Source organism: Myotis daubentonii, chromosome 1 (genome assembly GCF_963259705.1).
Source record: "Myotis daubentonii chromosome 1, mMyoDau2.1, whole genome shotgun sequence".
NCBI lineage: Eukaryota > Metazoa > Chordata > Mammalia > Chiroptera > Vespertilionidae > Myotis > Myotis daubentonii.
In genome coordinates this window covers 172527104-172551758 of record NC_081840.1, presented here as the reverse complement: position 1 = coordinate 172551758, position 24655 = coordinate 172527104, and the positions used below count along the sequence as shown (strand labels likewise).

The window sequence follows — 24655 nt, the reverse complement described above, 5'->3', positions numbered from 1 at the left end:
TTCAGCTACTTCAAACTGAGTCATTTAAATCAGCTCATCCTTGGCACTCTGTCTTTATGTCACCCCTTTCAAGGTCTAGCCTCAGATACTCTTCCTAGCCTCAAGGACTTGCAACAGATATTTATACGTTGACAGTTCTATGATATATAATTATGTATGAACCATATTCTGTGCTTTTCATTTACACAAATGATCTAGCCTGTTGTTTATACAAAGTCCAGCAGTTCTTTTATTTGTTTGTTTGTTTTTCAGAGTTAAAAAAAAAGGTAGACATGCTTTATCTTCCTTGTCCATTACTGGTTAAGCTTATTATTATTTACAAAGTACCATTTGATGGTTCTACACCGTGACAGTGTGCTTTGCATATCATAGTGTTTATTATTGTAACATTTAGCATAGATATTTTAAATTTAACACTTTTTTAAAATTTTTTCTTTATAGATTAAGATATTACATATGTGTCCTTATACCCCCATTGCCACTCCCCTACTCATGCCCTCACCCCGCTGGTGTCTGTGTCCATAGGTTAGGCTTATATGCATGCATACAAGTCCTTTGGTTGATCTCTTCCCCTTTACCCCCACCCTCCCCTACCTTCCCTTAACCCCTCCAGTATGCATGAGTCTAGCAGACTCTTACTTTCTAGAATTAGGGTTTTGGACAGCATATTGGCTAGAACCTAATTATGCACATTTTATTTAGCAAATAGAGTGAGAAACTATACATTGTTTTCTATATTACTAAATATGGAATTTTCTTCACTCAGACAACTGTGCCTCCACTACAACTTTATATTCTAAAATATGTCTCCCTAAGAACAAGAAGAGGAGCTATATTTAAACCTGAAAGCCATGAAAATTCCTACTACACTTTTCCCTCATGCAACTACTTGATATTTATTCATACTCAATCTCAGTTCCTTTACTATTATTATTTGTTACTATTATTGTTTTCATTGTACCTGATGTTTATTTTCTCTACCCCTAATGCACTGACATATAATATTTTTTAAATATATATTTTATTGATTTTTTACAGAGAGGAATGGAGAGGGACAGAGAGTTAGAAACATCAATGAGAGAGAAACATCAATCAGCTGCCTCCTGCACACTTCCTACTGGGTATGTGCCCGCAACCAAGGTACATGCCCTTGACTGGAATCCAACCTGGGACCCTTGAGTCCGCAGGCAGAAGCTCTATCCACTGAGCCAAATCAGTCAGGGCGACATATAATATTTTTACTACCTTGAATAGTTATGCCTTGGTAAGGCTCTAAAGATAAGTCTTAAAAGTACTCCATGAAAAATTGTGATATGTAAACATATTATTTAGGATTTTTAAGGTAACATCCTTAGCATATATGTTTAGTGTATGTGAAATCATCATATATTAATTCATTTTTCCATGACTACCTATTAATTCAATAAACACTTATTCAGAGACTGCTGAGTGCTGGGCATTTGGAAATACAAAGGTCACCAAAAGAGGTCTTCACCTACTTTGGTGTTACTGGACTAAAGAGAAGAAACAATTAGTGTAGCCTGAGATAGTAGGAAGGATTGCAGAGGACTTCCAGAGAGAGGGAGTGCATTAATCCAGGTTTTAAGGATAAGGATAAATTAGCCATGCTATATTAAAACTCACATATATTCTGAGGGAAATTATGACCAGTGAACACGATAAAATATGTCTAATCTATTGTGCTATTGTACTACATGTTTTGTTTGTCTTGCTAAAGACAACAAGACCAGATTTGACACAGTGGGCTGGAAGTCATATATTAAAAAGTAAGCCAAATGATTTTGTATGTGTGAGAAAGAGTTTGTCTTTCCGGATATTTGGAAATCCTTAGTTTTGTGTAATCTGTAAAAAAATCTTATTTTTCTAGTTAAAGTCTAACATAAACCATTATCTCAAGAATGGAATCTGGGAAATTTGATTGGTAAGATTGATATAGGTTTTATTAACCGTTCCCAAGTTGATATAGTTCCATGGCTCTAAAGATTTACTCAGAGTCATAATCTCCAACTCCTTCATTTTTGAAAAGTATTGGAATTTGTACAGTTTCCTGGCCACAATGTATTATGCCAATAATTTTAGGTATTGCCTTTATGCCAAGCTACAGAGCGGGTATTGATTTTCTGTTTGGAAACACTACTTCCTAAATTATACACTCATAGCTAACACTTATCACACTTAGATTGCCAGGTCCCAGATAATTTAAAAGGTGAAGGGCACACAGCTATCATTTAAAACTGCAGTTGTCTGTAGGTTGTATAGTGTTAACGATATCACCAATGTTATATATTATATCAGAATTTTTTGTAATTAACTCTTGCTGCTCATATGTGTAAAAATTTGCATTTTATAAATGTTACTTAGAGGATAATTGAAGACATTCTATAGTTTTATTTTCTTATATAAGAAGTTGTGATATAATGCAAATTATTGGAAGCAAATATACAATAACATTTTATAATTTTTAAAAATTATATCTAAAAAAAACATTGTGTGCAATCCTTAAGTGGTCATAAAAGGAGACTTTTACATAAAAGTTCTAAAAACCTTTAACATTCCGTTCTAAATATCTTATGTAATAGCCCTAGCTGATTTGGCTCAATGGATAGAGCACTGGCCTGTGGACTGAAGGGTCCTGGGTTTGATTCTGGTCAGGGGCACATGCCCGGGTTGTGGGCTTGATCCCCAGTGGGGGCGTGCAGGAGGCAGCTGACCGGTGATTCTCTCTCATCATTGATGTTTCTATCTCTCTCTTTCCCTCTCCCTTCCTCTCTGAAATCAATAAAAATATATTTTAAAGGAAGGAAGGAAGGAAGGAAGGAAGGAAGGAAGGAAGGAAGGAAGGAAGGAAGGAAGGAAGGAAGGAATCCTATGTAATGAAAGCCTAATATGAAAATTGACCGAGCACTATGATGTGCACTGACTACCAGGGGGCAGACACTCAGTGCAGGAGCTGCCTCTAGCCCGCAGGCCCCAGGCCAGCCAAGGCAGGTGCCAGTGGGGGCTCCCCAATTGCCCTGCTAGTCACCCCACAGCGGGAGGTGACTGGCAGTGGTGGGGGGCGGGGCTGGCGAGAGGTGGCACCAGGCTGGCCAAGGTGGGTGCCAGCAGGAGTCCCCCAATCACCCCACCGGCTGCCCCACAGGTTGACGTTGATCACCAGCCAGGCCTAGGGTCCCTAACCATGCATGAATTTCATGCACCGGGCCTCTAGTAAATAAATAATATCTTATGTTACTGGGGCTCATCAGTAGTCCCTGAACGATGGATGAACACATTACTCTGACACAGTTTTACTGTGGGGGAGAGGGCTAAGGAATGGCCCAGCTAAAGAAGCCAGACAACCTTGATTGCCTGCTTCCTTTGGCTTTTACTGAAATTTTTATCTTTAGATACAATCAGTAGGGTGAAGTAATCTTGGGAGGACACATGCGTTTACATTGTCCTCTAGGAAAAGGCATCCAGGGATTAAGCATAAGGATTCCAGTGAACACCGAGGATCTACATGTGCACAGACTTGTTTGGAAAAGTCAAGGAATAATTAGGGACCCTGCCTTAGACCCGCCCCTAAGTCTCCCCTAAGTCGGAATTCTGATAAACAGGGCAGGCAGCCTTCCACACACTTCCCTTTTCTCAGAATTTTCTCCTTACAGACTCTCCAACCAAGTCTCCTGCTCCCCAGCATTATGTGATAATGAAATAGGATGGGTTTATGGTGGTATTTTTGTTTTAAAAGGTTAATCAACTTCCCCACATCATATGGCTCTGAAATAAGACATCGGTATTTTTGTGATTTATTATCCTAATATTGACAGGAAAAGGACAGACAACAAATAGCACTGGGAATAAAGTTATTTTAAAATATAAATATAGTTTGTGATCTTGTTGCTGTTTGAAAGAGTCAGGAATGAGGTATGAATGAATAGTGAATAAGCAGCTAACATTGTCTGCCATAATAATTTTTTTTGTTTCAGATTTATATAAATTGAGTCGAGTTTTCATAGTATTCATTTCTCTGATGAGAATAACCATTTGTTTATTTATTATGCACTCCTTTTTTTAAGACTTTGAATATATTTATAATAGCTGCTTAAAATTTTCCTGTCAGTTCTAATATATGGGTCATCTCATAGAGTTTATGATTTTTATTTAGTTTTTTTGCATGTCTATTGCTTTAAATATTTGTCAGACATTGAGGATGTCACATTTTTGAGAGTTTGAATTTTATATTGTCTTCCTTTAAAGAAAAAAAAAAGAGTGTTGTGCTAGCAGGCAGCTAATTTACAAATTGATCAGATTGATTTTTTGAAGCTTTTTTAAAGCTCGGAAAGCTCATGCCTCCCAGCACTATGTGACTTCTGTGTCACTGGCAGATACTCTCTGTATCTGCATAAGCATAAAATCTACAGACTGTGACCAAGTTTAACACCCTGAAGCCAGCACAGTGGCAACTCATATAATTATTGCTGTTTTAATTTTGTGCTTTTGGCACCTGGAAATGTTTCTGTCTTTCCCTCCTGCACTGTAATATGTTTAGAAATAAATGTGGTTATAAGTAATCCGGTATCTCTCTGTATTTGGAACAGGAGATGGAGTGTAGGTCAGCTCAGTCCAATGTATTCCCACAGGTCTCCTCAAACCAATTTTTCTTAGCTGCATCTGTGATAAGTGCTACAAAGAAAGACTTCATAGAGAAGAGGAACCTGTGTATGTATGAAAGGTAGGAATGCAAAGGAGTTTTCCCTAAGGAAGCAATATGTTTTAAGGTGAGATCTGAAGATGGGTAAGCAACACTTTTTCATGTAGCTAGAACGGCAGAAGCAAAGTTCCTGAGGCAGGATGGAACTTGGTGTATTTCAGGGCCTGAATGAAGGCCAATGAAATTAGGACTCAAAACACAAGGAGGCAGTTGTTATAAAATGAGATATGGTGAGGCAGGCAGTTGCTAGATTATGGAGGATCTTTGTGGCTATGCTAAGATATTTGGATTTTATTTTTGCCTTCCTCTATATCTTCCATTTTCTCTACCCATCACTTAGGCAGTGTGAAATTCTCTTACATGTAAATGCATTCCTAAATGTAAAATGTTAACAAGTTCTTTACAATTACTATACTACTGTGGAGGGATGGGTGCTAGTTCCATCTCTTCTAGAAATACAGCTAAATATACAATTTTAAGACAATTTAAGGTGCAAGGTTTTCCCCCTAAAATGATACTTTCAGATAAACAACATATTTTCATAGAAAATATGAGGCAAATAGATAGCTTATTCACTAATAGTCTTGTTGTAGTTCCTTTAATAAACAGTTTTTATTAGGTTATGGGATGCCAGTTTATTAATACCGATTTATACCTTGCGCTTGTCTTAGAATTATTCAAGCTGAGATTTAATTTACCATAACTAACCTGGCCCTTTTCAAAAATCCACTTAATGACATGTTTGAAGGCAGATGTACACATATGCTTATTTCTTATGCTGGGCAAAATGAGATTACCTTTACTTTCCACCCCTTGGAAATCTGGTTCAGAAATCATAGCCACATTATAAGGTGCAAATCTTTGAGATCCTTTTTGGCCATAGATATTTATTATAATGAAAGGTGTCAGTGCACTAAACAATAGTAGTTCCTATGATAGGTAAGAGCATCAGTCCTTTGCAACTAGCATGGTCTTGTATTTTGGCCATTGTATTGGGAATTTCTCAAGTGATTTGAAGAGAACATGTGAACGGGAACAATTTCTCACTATTAAAATGATAGTGATAGCAATAACTAAATGAGGAAAAATATGAAAATTCTCTTTTATATTATTTCCTATTAATCACTCTATGTAAACTTGACTGTTTATTCAACTTCAATATATAATTATTTACTTGTCTGAAAAAATAGAACTGCAGCAGAACTTTTAGAAATAGCTTGGTAGAAAATTCCCTTCACACAAAGGATAGTGACAAAAGTATAGAGCCAATTCACCATAGTCATGTAATTTAGATGTTTTATGGCTCAAATTCTCAAGTTTCTCCAAGTTGAAACTTTCAAGAATACATTTAATGTAGTGTTTATGAGTTTTGCTTTTAATCTTACTCAAAACTTTTGGCATTTTGTACTTATGGACTGAGAAAGACCCATAAGTCTCAATTTGACGTTATCTAAATGTTACAGAATTTTAAAGACTTGGTCAGCATCATAAGCAAGGAAACAAGTGTAAATATCACTGAACAATTCTACCGAAGATTCATGGAGTTAAAACAGAGGGTGAACTGTATATAAATGAGCTCAGTGGCAATTACATTGTTTTTATTTGCAGTAGTTATGATGATTAATGAACCACTGTTTTAGGCCTCAGTCTTTTTTTTTTTTTTTTGCCAAGATAAGGGACTCTCTTTTTCAATATAAAGAACATTTGTTCAGTTTCCTGAAACTGTAACAATTCAGAGAATTGGCAGAGAGAGCAATATATCCCAAAGTGTATAAATGTATTATCTGGTGAATTCTGCTAAACAGGAACAAGAACACACCTGAACCTAGCTCTACCCTCTGGGCTTATAAGGGTTGTCTCTGCTAGAGGAAACCATGGCTCCACATGAAATAGGTTTCTACTTTTCCTGTCAACTACAGGGCTGGACCTTTTTTTTAGTTTTTTGGTTTTTTGTTTGTTTTTTTTTAGGTGAATTTATCCAGAGACACTTGGGTAATTTGGCCCAATAAAAATCTATTTTTTAAAATATCAATGTTCAAAATATTTAACAACTGTAAACCCCAGGTATTAATCAATCAGAAAAACACTGACCATACAAAGAATAAGATGGCCCTGCTGGCCAATGCAACTCAATAGCATCCCTGTTTAACAGCCCAGTTTACTGCCTCAGCCTACGTAAGAATGGATTGGATTACTGTGATCTTGTTGCCAACTCTTTTTCATGTAGAAATAAAATGTTTCGAGATAAGAAAAAATCATGTGAAAGAATATTATTTGTTATATTTTTTGGTATCAACTGATAAGAAATTAATAATTCTGGTGTACCCCTGGAGTTCAGTGATCCATTCCTATTAATCCCTGAAACTTCAACGACTGTTGCTGTGCTGGATATAAGGACACAATGTAGATGTTGCCCATCATTTTGAAAATATGCCATCATTCTGTCTTGTTGGAATCAAGAATAGATCTAAAATATTTAAGTGCAAAACAAATGGCAAATTTTATCGCCTGAATACATTGCTATATGCAGCCCATTCTTAACTGACATTGGCAGAGACCTTTAGATTTGTAAATGCTAAATTCTAATTCTCAAAACCTCAGTAAATTCTTGAAACTAGTCAGCTAGTACAGTTTCTGAAAACTTTGTCAGTCTGCACTGATATTTAGATTCACGATTGGACAAACATTTCAAAGAAACATCAATCCAACTAAAAGAAATCATAACATGTTAACTATTTTTTTGTAAGATGGTGAGAAATTTTGAACTATGGGATGCAGTTCTATAATACATAACAGTTCACCTTACAGAAAAAAAATTAAATGTACAAATGAGAGTTGTATGTATAGATTATTACAAAGAATTTTTTTATTCAGTCACTCATTATTGTATTTTTTAATTCATCTTTAATGTATAATTATTTACTGAGTCAGCCTAATATGTTTCAGATACCAGACTAGTTCATGATGTAAACCTCATAAATTTTTGATAATTCTACTGTAACTAAAATACTATTACACATAATGTGACTTCTAATTTTTATATTCTTCTTCTTAGTCTTAGAGAAAATAGTATAGAATACACTAAAATAAAATACAGATATTTAATAATGATTGTGTATAATTGAAATGAATCAGATATATCAGATAAAATATAGTTTAAGAGTGAAAAAATATAAAAATTCTTTGTATGACTATAGGCATGTTTTTGTTTTTTCATTTTTGTTTTTGTTTATTTGCTTGCTTTTTTCACATGAGATGCAGAATTATGTAGTAATTTAGAGTTCGAGTGAACTGCCTGCATTCAGATCTCAGCTCTGTCCCTATTATGCTGTGTGACCATCAGTATGTTGCTTAACGTCTCTGAGACTTAAATCCTTCAACTATGAAATGGGGATTATAATATTATCTACCTCAAAAGGTTGCTATAAGTATTAAGTGGTTTAACATATATAAAGTCCTTACAAAACTGAGATACATTAAGCATTATTATATGTAGGGTGTCCCCCCCAAAATGTATATATACACTTTGAATAATTAGAAATGCAATGCTTATTAAAATACATTTCATTTTCAGAATTGAGCAATCAGCTGTTAAAGTGTGTGTACTGTTTTTGGGGGATACCCTGTATATATTAGCACATTATGTGGTTAGTATGAAAAAAAATCTTATTGTGCAAGAGTGCTTATGTTGGGTCATCTGGGTCTATCTGTTAGTAGCTCTTTAACTCTGAGCAAAGTTATTTATGTGAGCCTTAGTTTCCTCATATGTAAAGTGAAAATGTTCATTGTATCTACCTCTTGGGCTTTATTGAATTAACACACATGAAATGGATAGTGTTGGGGGCCAGATGTAAGCTGGCAAGGTCCTTGCACCTGCAGGGGCTAGCAAGGCTGGGACCCTTACCCACACAGCTTTCCCAAACTTGTTTGGGAGTAACATTTGTAGAATGAGAACAGCCTTTCATAGCTTGCCAAGAAGTCTGTACCTATTTACTGAGATATGCTGTACTGAGAACTTGTCCTTCTGCTGTGTCCCTCCCTTAGAGATTAAGAGGAACAAAGAATACATTCCTCTTGACAGACCTCCTGTTCAGTGTGTTATGTATAAATAGTATTGTGTGGCTAATAAAGTTGCTTCAGTTCATCAAGAGAACTGGGGTCCTCCCGACCCCGCTTTCCTGTCTTTCTTTTCTCAATTCCCACCTCCCTGCCTCAGCCCGGCTCAACCCTGTCAGGCTGGCCCTGACAGGATAGCACAATACTTGGCCCACAGTCAGCTATCAAAAAATGTTAGCTATGACTTTTTAAAAAATTATTTCATTTTATATATATACTGAAGGCCCAGTGCACAAAATTTGCCCCAGCAGGGGCCTCCCTTCACACCTGCCTTTACCCAACACAAACCCGTTGTCGTCAGGGCCAATTGTGGCTGGCAGCGCCTTCACTGCCGATGGCTGTTAGCACCGCGTCACCAATGCCCATCATGTTCTGCGCTGCCCCTGGTGGTCAGTGTATGTCTAACTCCTGGTCAGTTGAACTCCTGCCTGTAGGGACAATTTGCATATTAGCCTTTTATTATATAGGACTAGGGGCCCGGTGCACGAAATTCGTGCACTGGGTGTGTGTGTGGGGGGGAGTGTCCCTCAGCCCAGCCTGCCCCCTCTCACATACTGGGAGCCCTCAGGCGTTGACCCCCATCACCCTCCAATCACAGGATCGGCCCCTTGCCCAGGCCTGACGCCTCTGACAGAGGCGTCAGGCCTGGGCAGGAGACCCTCATTTCCCCCCATCACTGGTTCTGCCCCCAGCCCAGGCCTGATGCCTCGGCCAGAGGCGTAGACCCCCATCACCCTCTGATCACCTGATCGGCCCCTTGCCCAGGCCTGACGCCTCCGCCAGAGGTGTCAGGCTTGGACAGGGGACCCCCATCTCCCCCCGATCACTGGCTCTGGCCCCCGCCCAGGCCTGAGGCCTCTGGCCCAGGAATCATTCCTGGGAAGGGGACCCCCATCTCCCTCTGATCGCTTGCTCCACCCCCCGCCCAAGCCTGACGCCTCTGACCCAGGCTTCAGGCCTGGGCAAGGGGACCATCATATCCCCCCCAACCCCTGGTTCCGCCCCCCACCCAGGCCTGATGCCTCGGCCAGAGGAGTTGACCCTCATCACCCTCTGATCACCAATCACCGGATCGGCCCCTTGACCAGGCCTGAGGCCTCCGGCAGAGGTGTCAGGCCTGGGCAGGGGACCCCCAGCTCCCCGTGGTTGCAGGCTCTGCCCCTGCCCAGGCCTAACACCTCTGGCCTAGGCATCCAGCCCAGGCAGCGGGGACCCGCAGCTGCAGCGGCCCCGCGATCTTGGGCTTTGCTTTAGGCCCAGGCAAGGGACCCCTAGCTCCCGGGACTGCCAGCTTCGAACGTGCCCAGCTCCCATCGCTGGCTCCACCCCTACTTCCTGCTATCACTGGCCAGGGCGGCAAAGGCACCTGGTTCTCTGATCATGGCTGGGGGCCAGGGCAACGGCGGCCCCAGGGCCGCCGTTGCCCTGCCCCCCAGCTCTTAGCTCCCCCCTGGGTTTCCGATCACTGTCAGTGGCAGGGGGCTTCTTCCTGCTTTCCCTTTCGCCTCCCTGCATTGTGCCTACATATGCAAATTAACCGCCATCTTGTTGGCAGTTAATTTGCATATAGCCCTGATTAGCCAATGAAAAGGGTATCGTCGTACGCCAATTACCATTTTTCTCTTTTATTAGATAGGACTAGAGGCCCGGTGCATGAATTTGTACACAGGTGGGGTCCCTTGGCCTAGTTGGTTGGTGATCTGCCAGGGGGAGGGATCACGGGAGGTTGGCCGACTGGCTCGGGGTGGGACAGTGGGAGGTTGACCGGCTGGTGGGGAAGGCCACAGGAGTTTGGCCAGCCACAGGAGGTTGGCTGTGGGAGCGCACTGACCACCAGGGGGCAGCTCCTGCATTGAGTGTCTGCTCCCTGGTGGTCAGTGCATGTCATAGCGACCGGTTGTTTGGTTGTAATGGTCACTTAGCTTTTATATATAGATAGATAATGAGGATAGTAATATTATTGTAACCAATGAATGTACCTATGAAGACAAGTAAACATTTTAGTGTGATCTGAAAGTGTGTTTTTCTTTGTTAACCATTCAATACTTTATAAATTAAATCACACTATTTATAAATAATGAAATTTTAATAAAATTAGCTGAGGATATAGTTTCTTATTTGCATCCTTGCCTGACTTTGGTGGCAAGTTCCAAGGCAAGTTTTGTTGTTATTTTTTTTCCAATTTAAGTAACTAAGTTTGTCATATAATTTGATAAATAATATATAAAAATGTATTGGATTAACTTTCCAATTAATTTTTAAACTATTTTCAGAACACCTTTGTAAGAAATTTCTCTTTCAGCGATTTCTGTTGACTTTCCATATTTTTAAAAGAGTTTAAGTATAAACACTCTGTTAGAATGAAATTCTAACCTGGGGGGAAAATCACTTTTATAATGGTGATTGTCAGTGAATCTTACCATTGTTGACCTTAAAAATAGAACAGCCAGTTATTTTACCAAAAAAAAAGTGGGCTTATTCAGGAAAACAGCGAATTGCAATTTGGGACAAGCATTCTCTTACAAAAACTATAGGTAATCCAGCAGAAAAGGAGAGGGACATTACTGTATAAAAAAAAAGGAAAAAAGTAAAGAAGGAAACTCAGGGGGTGCTTTCAATGGAAGAAAGTGAGAGTTCAGGGAGGCAATGGTTTCCAGTTGGCTGAGTTGTGAGGTTCTCCAACCCCTGGGCTTGTGGCTGGGCCAGGAGAACTCTTCCTTCCTGCTGCTGCCGTAGTTGAGACACTTCTTTTTTTTTTTTTTTTAATTTCTTAAAGTATTACAAAGGGTATTACATATGTGAGACACTTCTTGATGAGAATACAATGTACCTTTCTTCCTGTAGGGGTCCGTAATTGAGGCTTCTTCCTATTGAGGTGTGCAATTGACATGGAGTGGTAGTATGTGAGAGCGCCTCCTTCTGGCCTCCCTAACTTAATTAAAAAAGAGATTTCCTTTATTCACTCTCACACCACTAAATATTCAATTGGCTCATTTCATAATTTTCACAAAAAGTCTCGGAATTCTCAAAGACTAATAGGAGGGCATGTGAGGGTCACAAGGAAATATTTTCTGGCTCACTGTTGACATTGATGGACAACTTGGAAAATACTGCTGTGAATATGCTACATTGTAATTGTTGTTTATTATTTTTCTTATTAGGAACCTTTCACTGAAGTTAACAAAAGACAGTGATCAGGAAGGCAGGTGTTCACATATTACCCGAATGCCCAGTAGTCCATCTGCAGACTGGCCCCTGCAAGGTGTGGAAGAAAATGGAGGCATAGATTCTCTGCCCTTCAGACTGATGTTACAGGACTGCACAGCTGTCAAGACACTATTGTTAAAGATGAAGAGAGTTCTTCAAGAGGTAATGGTTTACTCTAAGAGTAATGTCTTTTGGTGCTAGTATACAGACAGACCTAGTTAGTCCCCACTTCTGTCACAAATTAACTGCATTACACAGGGCAGGGATCGAGTGTTTGAAGTTCTGCTCTAGATATACTCATCAGCTCTAAAATTTTAATATGCTGTGAAGGAATTTTAAATAAGTAATTGATACCAAGTAAAGAGAAATAGGCATCAGCTGCTATGCTTATATGCTATGATAAAGCTAATGAGACACATTAAATGAATTTCACTTTAAACATACTGAGGCTTTATTTATCCATATATATATATATATATATATATATATATATATATATATATATATATATATATATATATATATATATAAAAAAGCCAAGTGACCAGAACGCCAGAACGACCGGTCACTTTGACACACACTGAGTTGCACTAACTGGTCTGATCAGGGGGTGGCCCCTCCCCCAGCTGCCCTGGCCTGATGAGGGCGGCACCAGCTGGCCAACCTCCCGTGGCCCCTTCCCCCTGCTGGCTTGGCTGGATCAGTCCCCATCGGGGCAGGCTGGCCGGACCCCACCCGTGCACTAATTCATGCACCAGGCCTCTAGTATAACAATGACAATTTAGTCATTTAGTTGCAATGAAAATCAGTCTGGTAAAATGTAATCTGAATCTTTGATTTTATCCTGTTGAATATAGTTGCCTTCCCACAGCCTATGATCATTTAGATGATAAACTGCTCAGGAAAACGCATAATGCATTCTTTCACCTTTCTGTCCAGGAGTCAGCTATGCTTTAGAATCAAGTTTTTTATGGTTTTATTTTTATAATTACTCCAATTATTTTCTTTGAGGGATTTTTTTAAATATATACATTCAAATTCAAGACAACAGTCTGAGATTTCTGACTTCAAATTCAGTGAATTTTTGTTATATCCCATGATCATTCACTTGTTTCTCTTTATTGATAGGAAGTACTAATAAATAGTTTGAAAAGAGAAATTAATCATATTGTGGTTAACTTTACAATGATGATCATTGATAATTGCTTTTCTAACACTGATAATAATAAGAATGCTAGCAGCTACCACTAGAGGCCAGAATGGAATCAGGAAGAGAGAAGGATATTTAATGAAAATGATTTCCACAGATTATTGAGGACATTCAGTCATGTGTTCTTTTCAGCCCTTGAAGCAAAAATTGGAAATCTCTATGTCCCATACCTGTGACTATGTAGCTAGGTGGTCTTACAATATATGCAGTAGTATGTAGGAATGCTGTGCTGATACTGGATTGCAGTTAGCATTTCAGGAAGTTTAAGAGCTGGTGGTTAAGCACAGGCATAAAAAATTAAATTACCTACATGTGTAACAAAAGAAATTATATTTTTAACAGCATAATCAAACTCAAAACTCATTTTCTAATTATTGTACTATATTTTACTGTTAACTATACTTGTGAGCTTATTTATATCTATTGGATTTATTTGTAGAAATCCTATATAATAGCTATGGTGCATATTTCCCAATTGTAGATTCATTTAGGTCATTTTGGTCACATGAAATCAGCCAAATAGAAGTATTATGCCTCAGAAGTCAGCAAACACTGTAACTTAGTGCTTTTAACTTTTGGTGAGCGTTTTGTAAAATATTTACCAACACACTGCTCTCTGAATGAATATTGTTTCTGTATTGACAATATAAGCATATGCTGCACTTGTGGAATCTCTCTGACATTTGGCTTAACGTATAACCTGAACCTCTTTGAACAAGGCAAACTTAATAATGGCGGTAGTATTAAAAGATATTAATCTTTAAGATATTAATCTCAAAATCAGTAACATTCAACTATTCAGCTTCTTACTCTCTTTGGTCACATATTTTAATTTAGAAAATTCATGCAAGTAAAGGGGAGTAGAAGAGTTGTCATCTGGGAGAGTCACGAGGCTTTCTTAGGGTACTTAATTTTATAGTTTAAAGCTATTTAGTGACATTCACCATAAAGTCAATGTTCAGAATATGTTGAGGTTGTTTTTATACTTTTATCCATTTTATACTTGTCTGATATTCTTCATGAAACAGTGTTTGAAGAAACTGAAGAGAATTGATTTTTGAAGCTGATGTACAATGAGCAATAATTACATCTATTTATTAAGCCTCTTCAGCGAGCAGGGAGTCTTAAATTCTTTATGGTCAACAAGAAAAGAAATATTGTGGTCAGCATAGTCAAGTGTTGTAGTAATAAGATGTTCATAATAAATGTCTTTAAAGGAAATGGTTTATTGAAATGTGTTTTTTTTTTAAACCAGAAATTTTCAAATGGCAATTCACATTTCATTACTATGTTTGAGTTTAATACCAACTATCCATTTTAAATTAACAATACTTTTTAATATAGAACAATAATGTTTATTCCTATTTTGTGAACTTATCTTTTTAAATTTATTTTTATTGTTGACACTATTATAGATGTCCCCTCCCCGTTTCCCCCTCCCTCTGCCCAGCTCCTCTCAGTTCTGCGTCCACTCCTCACCTGGTTTTTACCACAGTGTTGTCTGTGACCATGGACGATGAACTTATTTTTTATGATCCATAGTAGTCTGACTTTTGTATACAGATTATTTTTTAACTGCAGAACTCAGTTATTTGATTTTTAAGATAAAAAGGTGATTAATGAGTTTAATATATCCTGCTAGAAAATGCTCTTATTGGAAATTTTTCCTAATGGAGCTCAGGTGACATCTCAGATTTTAATTTTAAGGTGAGTCAAATGTGAATAACCTGAATGGAATCTCATACTCCTAATTTTGCCCTTCCCCTTCTTTGAAGATCAGTTGCTATTATTAAAATGCATAGAAGTATTCCCAACAACCCCAAACATCAGCTCCTTTATTTAAACACAAACAATAACAAAAACAAACTGACTGTGGCCCCACAGAAATTCTACTCTTACTTTATTCTTTACTATTCATGATAAAAGAAGTGACTACAGCAGAAGAGACATTTTTTCTTCTTTTGTTAATGTTTTTAAACGTGATTCCGTTATCTATTAAAAAAAAGAGGATATCTACTGTACAGAGCTAGTTTCTGTTGTTTCCTTTTAGTTTGTGCTGTTCTTTTATAACCTAGTCTCAGAAGTAACATAACATCACTTTTGTAAAATTTATTTATTGGTGACAACAGCAACCTTGATTCAGCAGGGGAGGCACTTTGCAGAGATTTGGCTACCAGGAGGTGGGGAACATTGTAGAACATCTGGAAGCTGGCTTCCACATTCTACTCTCTGGCCCCCAATGATGCATCTCTCACAATGCAAAGTATACTTACCCTCTCCTAATGCCACCCAAAGAATCATTCCATTCCCAGGGGTGGGGGACCTTTTTTCTGCAAGGGCCATTTGGAGAATATATATATATATATATATATATATATATATATATATATATATATATATATATATATATCATCATCGTCATTCATGGGCCATACAACATTATCAACTTAAAAATTAGCCTGCTATATTTGGTCAGAAATTTAATGAACTCACCCCTAATGCCTTGGCAGGGCCAGACCAAATGATTTCTTGGGCCTTATATGGCCCATGGGCTAGATAGTCCCCACCTCTGCATTACAGCATCAGCTGAAAGTACAGAATTTTACCATGTAAATCATGTGCAGATGTAGATGAGGCTTAAGTACAATGACTCAAGTACAGTCCTTCATTTGAAGACTGTGAATTAATTCATAGGTTAGCAGTTTCTTGATTAGGACTTAAAGCCTGAGAATAATTCTACATGGCTTTTAATTCCTCCCTCTGTACTCAAGGTTCTACCCTCCTAGTCATTCTTTATTTTCATGTAAACTTAGCACATGATTACAGCTAAATAGTTTTCTCATCCTTATTTGTGCTCGTAGACATACTCTAAAGGCCTCTTTTAATTTTGTAACTTCTTTTTCCACTTAAGTCTAAAGTACAGCGTGTTTCTCTAAATCTAATTCACTTAAATTATTTTGGGATCTCTCAACCTTATCAGGAATTCACTCTATCAGACAAAAGCCATATAAGAATTCACTCTATCAGACAAAAGCCATACCCACACATATCTTCAAGATAAGTCCTTCTTAACTTGAAATAGCTGAGAGACAACCCTTTAAGATTTTATAATTTTAATTGTCTGTTGAGAGTATTTGTGAGACATATCCTTAAACCTCAATTAAGGCACTTTAAAAATATTTATTGATTTCAGAGAAGATGGGAGAGGGAGAGAGAGATAGAAACATCAATGATGAGAGAGAATCACTGATCGGCTGCCTCCTGCACGCCCCCTATTGGGGCTCAAGCCAGCAACTCAGACAGGAATCCAACTCAGAAGCCTTCAGTCCACAGGCCGATGCTCTATCCACTGAGCCTAACCAGCTAGAGCTAAATGCACTTTTAGACTGAACTCAGTACTCTGCAGCACTTTTCATCTTTCAGACTAGCTCTGCATATTCTAAATTAATTTCTAAGTTCATAAAAATATGTATATCTGGATTGGTGTTGTGGTTGCATAGATTTCCATTTTTAATAAAGCTCATAAAATTATACGCTTAACATAACAGCACGTGGGATATCATTACATAACTGATAGCATCACTGTTAATGGTGTCATTCTGTGGAATTTCTGTTCTTCCCCTGGGAGACCTGTACTAGTAAATGAACTCTGACCGTTTATCATGCAGACCAAGTTAGGATGGTGGTGTGAATTCTTACAAATTGTTGTTAGAGCTTCCACCACCCCCAACCTCCCATTTTTAGAATAAGTTAAAAAAATTTAACTGTGCACCACTGTCTTCATACATGACAATGGATCCCATTGCATACACTCTGAAGAAACTTGTGGCCTTATATTTACTGAGAATGAGTAGGTTTCTGAATAAGAATATTCTGCCTACATACAGCCTGGCTCTTTGTGAGGGAACAGAACTGATCTTGAGGATAGGAAGGGAAGGGAGTATAATTCAATGACTCTTTTGCTATGTAAGCAACCTTAACTTTCAACAGTGTTCTGGGAGAGATGAGAGAAGTCAGAGAAAAATTCTTTCCTAAACCCAGCCCCGTTTCACTCATGGAGTCCCACAGGAGGAAGTATATTAAAGTAACAGAAATTGCTAGTGTTTGGAATGATGAAGATTTAGATGTGATTCTCACTTCGACCACTTCCTAGCTGCCACAAGTTGATTAAGGTTTTTGAGTCTATTTCATCATAGTCAATATTACTTTCTCGTAGGGTTACTTGGACAATTAAACAATAAAGCGCATATAAAAGGTTTTTACAGTGGGAGTGTGTGGTAAGGACCCATGTAATGAGCAACTGCAATGATTTTGTTTGTGTGATTATTACTGTGTTGAGCTAGGTGGGTGATATTTGAGATTTCTCAAACACTTGGAAATGTACCAGTAAATTTTCTTTAATATGACAAAATCTTGTAGTTATTGAATAATTCAGCATTAATTGTTAATAAAGGCTACACTGGCTGAAACTAAAAGTAGAAGTATTTTTGCTACTCATGCTTTTCTGGACTTTCAGTTGTGGCAGCACGTTTGACCTGATATTCTTTGGCAAAAGAACTACTACATGTCAATTAAATTTTCTGTTTACAGTATACAAATGGTTTTCCAAGTGAGAAATGATGGTAACCATGATAGTAGCAGTTAAAAGAGAGAAAAAGGAAAAGGATGTGTGACATGTTTTGTAAGTAATGTCAACAGTACTTGCTGGTGAATTGGAAACTGGGTGACAGAAAAAGAAAGAAAGAAAAAAAGTTAACTGAGAGCTGCAGTTTAAGCAATGGGCAGATGTGGTTGCCATTTTCTGAGACCGGGAACACTAGGAAAGGAGCAACCTATGTGAAGCAGGGAGGAAACTAGAGTTCGTTTTGGCCAGGTTAAGGCTGAGGCGCTTACTGAGCATGCAAGTGTGTGTGTGAAGTAGAAATTTGAATTAATGTCTCTGCAAACCCAGAAAGATCAGGGTTGATTATTTATAATTAAATATATTCTGTTTGGACCAATGAACGAAATGACTTGTATCTAAAACCAAGGTGAGATAATCCAATGTTCAATGATCAGATATGCAGGAAAAAGAGAATCCAGTAAGATGAGAAGAACACTAAGGGTGTAGTGTCAAGAAGGTAAGAGAAAAATATTACTTTAAAAAAGCCAAGTTAAGACATGGTGCTGAGGTGTAAGCATGATAAAAAAAGATAAGCAATCATACATCAATCAACCCCATAGCATATTACCTGGGCTTTATGAATTTCAATATGTAAGATAACCTAGTCACAGTGTTCATTTATAAACCAAAGCCTAGAATAGAAATAGTAACCATTTCTAGGTGGTTCTAAGTTGTCATAGTATTAATTCATTTCTTTACAAGGCCTTGGTCTATGCATTTTAAGGATATACAAATGAATAATACATATCTCAAAAGAATTTTTAAAATATCTTTTAAAGTAAAACATTTACTTTTGGAAAGATACTATAGATTTTATTAGGTTCATTCACAATGATAACCAAAAGTTCATTTTACATAAGGGAACCCACTACACTGAGGTATTCTTTTTCTTTTAAAATATTATTTATATTACTTAAGGTTTTTACTTACACTGCAAAGTCAATCTAGCATAGTGATCAGGATATGGTAGTCTATATTAGAACAGACTGCTCAACTTGAATTTCAGCTCTCACTTGGTGCATGTGACTTTGTTGCAAGGTGCTGAATTTCTTCAAGAAAATCTGGTATCTTCCAGAAGTGGTAGAGTGCATGTTCAAAACTACTAGATATGATCAAGGTTTTTCAAAAGTGTATACTAAATTACTCTCCCAGCAGGGTATAGTATATTAGTTTAATAGAATGCCTTATGTTCATATATCACCACTTCCCACAAGGAATATTTTGTTTTCCCCTACATCTCTCTGACTATGAAAGCTTCAGAAATATATCGGCTACTTCTTTGCTGTCAGGGTATTTTCTGATGTTTATTTGATGTTGAAATAAAAATGGAGTGGGGTCACCAGGAGGAAGCATATGCCTATCAGTCGGAAAAATCTTTCTTGGTCAGCGTGCTTACGTTATCTGCTAGTTATGTGTGTTATTTTATTGCTTATTAAAAACAAAACTGCAACCCACCGTATTAACAATAAATGCCACTCGCATTGTACCTGAATGCTGTGGTTATTTGTGTTATAACCATATTCAATAATTAATCAAATAACCACTAAATGGTTTTGCTATGCATGTCTGACTTTCAATTTGCTTCATGAATCCGGCGTTATTGTGTCGGTTTAATACCACTCACATACTGTTATGTAATTATATGAGCTAAATTTGGCATTGAGGATTTCAGGCTGCAGCGCAGCGGATATACAGCAGATGGCACCCTACTGGCTCTCCAGGGGATACTTAGAGTGTTAGGCACTTCTGGCAGGGGAGGGGGACAGGGAGCAGAGAGCCATTGAGCAAATGGTACTGTGGAAAGCCTGCAATTGTGTTCCTCTGAGACACATTTTGACTGGAATGTTTTTTGTTTCTGTTTGAAAATCAGAATCAAAGCAATATTTAGCTACAGTGAAAATGCCTATTTTAATCACCGGGTATATAAAACATGGTGGTACAGATTTAGATAGCATAATGCAGTTGCTTAAAAGTGATATAAACCTTAAAGTTTTCTCATGTTTACAGATGAGAAGTGTTTCAGCCTCTAGGGACTCATTGAGATGGAAGGCAGTGATTCTTTAACTCTTTCACTTAAACCTTGATGAAAATGAAAACGTGACTGAACTATAGACTTTATTTTAGCATACATTTACTAATAGAAGTAAAGATCTTTACTATTTCAAATATACTTTTAAGTAGATTATTTTCTGATACTGTTCGTTTTAAAGTGAAAGTGGACTATACAGAGGGGACTCGTTATTAATAAAAAAATAAATAAATAAATAAATAAAAAAACAAAATGACTCAAATTATATTTACAGCCAACACATTGAAACAAATAGATCTATAGTTGACCTTTGAACAATGCTGGAGTCACTGGCCCTGACATCATGCATTCTAAGATCCACGTATAATTTTTGACCCTTCCCCAAAGTATTGTCATCCCTCAATATCTGTGGGGATTGACCACAAGGGATACCAAAATCTGGGTGTGCTCAAGTCCCTTATGTAAAATGGCCCTTTGCAGTCTCAGGCTCCCAACCATGAATGGAAAACACTGTTTTCGATCTACAGTTGGTTGAATCTACAGATGCAAAACCTAGAAATATGGAGGGCTGACAGTATATTTATTGAGACAAATCTGCATATTAGTCTATACATAACAACTCAACCAAATTGTAATAAGAAAGCAGCTTTATGACATAAACAAATGAGCATAGCTAGACTCCCATAAAACTTCATGTAAAAAGCAGGCAGCAGGCCAGATGTGGTTTTTGGCCTGGCCTGTCATACTACTTTAGAGTGTGGTGATGAAAATATCATGAGAAGGCACTGTGCAGTTAGGAGCATTAGTTTTGAGAGCTAGAATATACAGTCTATATCTCATCTATTTACTTATTAGCTGAATGACCCTGGGCACGTTAAGCTCAGGAGATATAATATTAACATATCACTTAGGTTTGTTGAAAACATTAAATGTGTTAATATGCTTACAATGCATGAAAAAGTCCTGCTGGAGTGGCTCAATTGGTTGGGCTTCATCCTGTGCATCAAAGGGTTGCCAGTTTGATTCCTGGTCAGGGCACATGCCTGGGTTTTGGGTTCAGTCCCTGGTCGGGTCACAGACAGAGAGCAGCCGATTGATGTTTCTCTCTCACATCGATGTCACCCTCGCATTCTCCCTTTCTCTAAGTGTGTCCTTGGATAAGGGTTAAAAAATAAATCTATAATAATAAAAGCATAATATGCAAATCGACTGAACAACCGAACAGCAGAACAACTGTCTGGATGACCTTCCAGATGACCACACAATGACATGCACTGGCACCAGGACAGCCAAGGCGGGTGCGATACTATTGGTTGGGGGGCCCTGCCATTGCCCCATGATCGCCCCACAGAGGGAGGCCCAGGCTACCCAGCCAGCAGCACTGCAGCAGATGGGCAGGGTCTCCCTCTGCTGGTGATCGATCTGGGGGCTCCTGCGATCGATCGCCCCATAGAGGGAGGCCCAGGCCAGACAAGCGATCAAACCCCACACCTGTCACCCGCAGAAGGAGGTGACCAGTGGCAGGGGAGAGGGGGGCAGTGTCACACAGATGGCAAGCAGTGGCAGTGGTGGGGGTGGGACCAGCTGCTGGCAGCTGGGGGAAGGAAAGCCCCGATAGGCCCTGATCACCGGCCAGGCCTAGGGACCCTACTCAAGGAGTCCCGGATTGTGAGAGGGCACAGGCCAGGCTGAGGGACACCCCCCGACCCCTGTGCACGAACTTCATGCACTGGGCCTCTAGTAAATAAATAAAATGCATGAAACCATGTTGGACACATAGCAATACAGAATATGTATTAGTTATTTTGATTATCACAAAGTCTGAGGACAACTCGTGAAATAAATATCATTTATTTAGCCATTAGGCAAAAAACTGAATTCAAAACCTGAATTCAAATCTTAGATCTATAACAATTTAGGAATATTATTTTATTCACATTTATTTAATGTCTTTGATGAGTAATAGATTGCCTCACATATAATAAGAGGATTAAAAATTCTTATAGATTTTATCATGAAGTTTACATATAAATTGTGTTTGGCAAAGGAAAGTTCTACATAAATGTTAGTTTCCTAATGTTTGCTGAAATAAAAGTCTATTTTATTTTTTTAATATTTTTTATTGATTTCAGGGAGGAAGGGAGGGGGTGAGAGAGATAAAAACATCAATGATGAGAGAGAATCATTGATTGGCTGACTCTTGCACACACGCCACTGGGAATGAATCCTGAAACCCCGGCATGTGCTCTTGACCAGAATCAAACCTGGGACCCTTCAGTCCACGAGCCAACGCTCTATCCACAGAGCCAAACCAGCTCGGGCTGAAAGTCTATTTTAAAGTGATTTTCTTATAGGGAATTCTATATTACTGAAGTGATTTTCTTAGCTTCTGTTTGCAGCCAACATATAAACAATTTTAGTGCATCTACATCTTTTCCCAAACAATTTAGCTTTCCCTCAAGGTGGCACTTTGTTTAAAACATTATTTTAATAATGTAATCTAGGATGGAATTTAATTCTTATTCACTGTTACCTTAAATGATATTAAAATATTTATTTCTTATTTAGGCCTTTGTGAATAGCTCACAGTCAGCATATTGCTTTCATTTAACTATTGAATATCTGCCACGGTTTGAAAATGTGGTTGTAAATAAGGTGTGGTCTAATTCAGTATCTGCTGAAAGTTCTCTGTTCAAATATGCCTCTATTGCATTTGAAATCAAAGGCTGTTTGAAACCTATGGCTGATTTTCTAATATCATAAGGTGTCTTCATTTACTACACATTATTGAAAAATTATTTAGCAACTTTAGAAATTTCCTTCACTGGGGAGATTTCAAATTTAATTGCTACTGGAGAGATAATTACAACTTGTAAATATTATTAAATTATTTATCTGGACATTTATTTTTATTTAATTGATACCTAATATTATCCATCTTACTGGCAAATTGCTTAGTACTTACCAAAGTTATATTTTCTTGCCTTCAAGAAACCTTTGGAAAAGAAAACAATTTTTGGTAATGAATAGTGGACAAAAAAAGCACTTAATAATACTTTGGATACATGTAACTGCTGGCACTGATTTTGAGAGCAAACACACTGCAGGTAACATCTACATCTCTGTGCGTACAGCAAATATAGGAATTTATTATTGAAAGATAGTCACACAATGTAATAACTCAAATATGCATTTGATATATTGCAATATTAGAGAACGGAAGAGATACCAGGACACCAGGTATATATGTGTATGTGTGTGTGCATGTACACAAGTACCAGGGTGGGTTGGGGGTTGTTGAGTGTATGTATTCACAGGTATTGGGGTTGGGACCATGGCTGGGTAGCTCAGTTGGTTAGGGCATCATCCCAATATGCCAAGGTGCCAAGGTTGCGGTTTTGAGCCCTAGTTAAGGCACATGTAAGAATCAACCATTAAATACATAAGTAAGTGGGACAACAAATCAATGTTTCTCTCTCTCAAATCAATAATGAAAAAAAAATTTAATAGGTACAGAAAGCAGACACCCTGAATGTGTAGTAGTCATCTGTTCGCTTCCTTGCTGTCAGATTAAATCTGGCCGTTAAAGATCACACAACCTTCCCAAAAGTCATGAGATGCCCCTAGAAAGCAGCACACCTGCATTCACAATCTTTACTTGTCAGTTATTGTCTTCCTGCTTTTCTCCACTAGATCCACTTAATTTACTATTCCTGTAGGCTTTTTGGCTCTTTCACTGTTGTTTCCTATGCATTGATCTTTCTCCCCTTTAATAGTAAAGCAAAGAATAGACTACTTTTTAATGACCAAGTCTCCCTCTCTGATTAGCTCTAGGGCATTTCCTTTTGATTACCTTAAGGGAATTCTAGATTTGTTTGGCTACACAGAGTAGGAGTGATCTGGACTCCACCTTATTCTCATAAAGTACCTCCTCACACAGAACTTAGCGTTTCCTAACACTCTCCACCTCCTCCCTCACCCCACTACACACACCTTTTTATTTAAATCACAGCCTAATATAAATGTGCTTTCTTTCTGATATGTTTTCATCACTGTTTCAGATATCCATGGTCGCTCAGCTATTCTTGTTTACCCCAAAATTGAATTCCTGTTCATGAGATAATAAGCAAGCATTTAGCTTTAATTAAGATAACTTATTATAATGAGAATTATTTTCCTTAACAGCACCATTTCAGTAGCTGTTCATGGTCGTTTAGCATCTATTTTCCTGATTTTAAGCTGCTTTGAGGCTTTTACTAACTGTGTATAAAGTGAGTCAAGTTGACAACCTGCCACAAGCACCATGGAACTTTATTCTGTACAATTACTGATTGATATAATGACAGGACTGGTAACTCTATACCTGTTTGTGTTTAAGGAACAATAATTCTATTGATTCTGTACCTTTTTCTTTCCCCTCCAGATAGACACGTGTGACAATGCTAATCATTTTTAACAGGGTCTGGTAGACATCAAGCTATCAATCAGTTTAGCCACTGATACTATTTTAGATTATTTAGAAGTGTTCTTTACATTCTGCCCTAAAAATTAAAATATAAGACATTGGAACACAAACTAACATAGCTTTCCCCAAAAAATGTATGCTGTGTATTTGTACGGTAAGTAATATGAATGCAATGGAGTGGATATTTAGTAATAATAAATCATTATGAAAAATGAGATCCATTTTGACAATTTAAAAATAGTATTGAT

General features: G+C 37.9%; 1 protein-coding gene across 4 annotated transcripts in view; it reads left to right on the top strand.

Annotated features, from left to right (window-relative positions):
• Positions 1–24655, top strand: part of CCSER1 (coiled-coil serine rich protein 1) — a 1185560-nt gene that overhangs the window by 428123 nt on the left and 732782 nt on the right. For all 4 annotated transcript variants that reach the window (XM_059665408.1, XM_059665417.1, XM_059665424.1 and 1 more), the window contains exon 6: positions 11995–12202. In XM_059665408.1, coding sequence (XP_059521391.1) covers positions 11995–12202 — 208 coding nt within the window. The remainder of the gene's footprint in view (positions 1–11994; positions 12203–24655) is intronic.